At 62.4% G+C, this 1,355-nt stretch overlaps 1 protein-coding gene across 1 annotated transcript in view; it reads right to left on the bottom strand.

Annotated features, from left to right (window-relative positions):
* Positions 1–350: 350 nt before the first annotated feature.
* AMER2 (APC membrane recruitment protein 2) overlaps positions 351–1,355 on the bottom strand; it is a 16,127-nt gene continuing 15,122 nt past the window's right edge. The window contains exon 2 of the mRNA XM_006894130.1: positions 351–1,352. Within this exon, the coding sequence (XP_006894192.1) occupies positions 351–1,352 (1,002 nt within the window). The remainder of the gene's footprint in view (positions 1,353–1,355) is intronic.

A 1,355-nucleotide genomic window follows, 5' to 3' on the forward strand; every position in this document is an offset into this window, starting at 1 on the left:
CCACCTGGGGCTTGACCCTTAGGTATGTTTCAGTAAGTCGTGTTTTCTCCAAAGGCAAGTAAAGGTGACTTCTGAGTGTTCAGTGCATTAAAAACAAAACCATAAGAACAACAACAAAAGATTAAAAGGGAAAAAGAAAGTGCTTGGAAATGGTCGTGGGGGAACTTATCTTAGAGCAGGCCTGTTGGCAGCGTCCTGCAAGGCCCAGGGGCCCACTGACCTGCCTCGCCCAGGCTGTGGCCCAGAGGCGGGCCTGACGCCCTTCTTGCGGGGAAGAGAAACCGATTTGTGTGAATTCCGGTGGAAATTTTGTACTCCTCGCCCTGGGGTCCCTCATGGCTTCCGAGTGCTCACAACTTTTTGGCACCGTCGTGGCACGCGGCGGCCCGCATGGTGGTCCCGGCCAAGGCCCGGTTGCTGACCCTCCGGACCAGCACTTTGGACACGGGGATTTTCGTTCTGGGCATCTCGCTCCGGGTCGGCTGCTGGTGCACGACAGGGTGACTGGGGGGAAGGTTCGAGAGGTGCTTGATGCTGATGGGGATTTTAGAATCCTTCAGCAAACTGCCTGGTGTTCGCAAGGGGCAGGTGATGGTGACCGGAGACACCGGCTTTAACCGGGACAAGCAGGCCGTGTCGCTGCTGCTGGCGGGGGGGCCCAGCGTGGGGCTCTCGTCGGGCTCGGCGTCCAGGTCATAGAGCGCATCCCCGCTGTAGCTATCCCGGGGCAGCCCGGCCTTCTTCCCGCTGCCCGGGCCGTCTTCTTCAGGCCCAGGCGTGGTCGAGTCCCAGTAGCCCTCGTCACTGTTAGGGACCCCTTCCTGCTGCTCCTTCTCTGGGGGCTTGGGCTCCTCCTTCTGCTGGGCCTCCACGGGGATCCGGTGAAGCCTCCTGCGCTTGACCAGGGCCACGCTCTTGGCCTCGGCGCGCCTGGCTTCCTTGTGCACCTCGGGGAGGCCCTTGGGGTCCAGCACCGCCGCGGCCTTCCCCGCCCCCTCCTGGGGGGCCTGGCCGGGCTCCTCCGTCTGGGACAGCATGTCCCAGAACTCCTGCAGATAGGTGGTGTCCACCTCGTCGGGGCTGGCCATCTCCTCCCCGCCTCCTTGGTAGGCCAGCATGCCGGCGCTCTTTTGGGGGGCTGCTGGCTTGCCTGCTCCAGGGGCGCTCTTGTCACCGCTGGGCCCTGCTTCCTCTTCTTGGTCTGCAATAATATCTCCACAGCCTGTAAGAGAGTCAAAGCTTTTCAGTGAAGTCACGTCAGAAAACAGCAAACAAATACGATCAACCGATGGCTCGGAGGGCGGGTCGGCAGCGGCGGGGTCCGGGCCGGCGGACTCGGCGCGGGGCGCGGGCTG

Source organism: Elephantulus edwardii, unplaced genomic scaffold (assembly GCF_000299155.1).
Source record: "Elephantulus edwardii isolate Elephantulus edwardi_28Jun2011 unplaced genomic scaffold, EleEdw1.0 scaffold00135, whole genome shotgun sequence".
Classification (NCBI taxonomy): domain Eukaryota; kingdom Metazoa; phylum Chordata; class Mammalia; order Macroscelidea; family Macroscelididae; genus Elephantulus; species Elephantulus edwardii.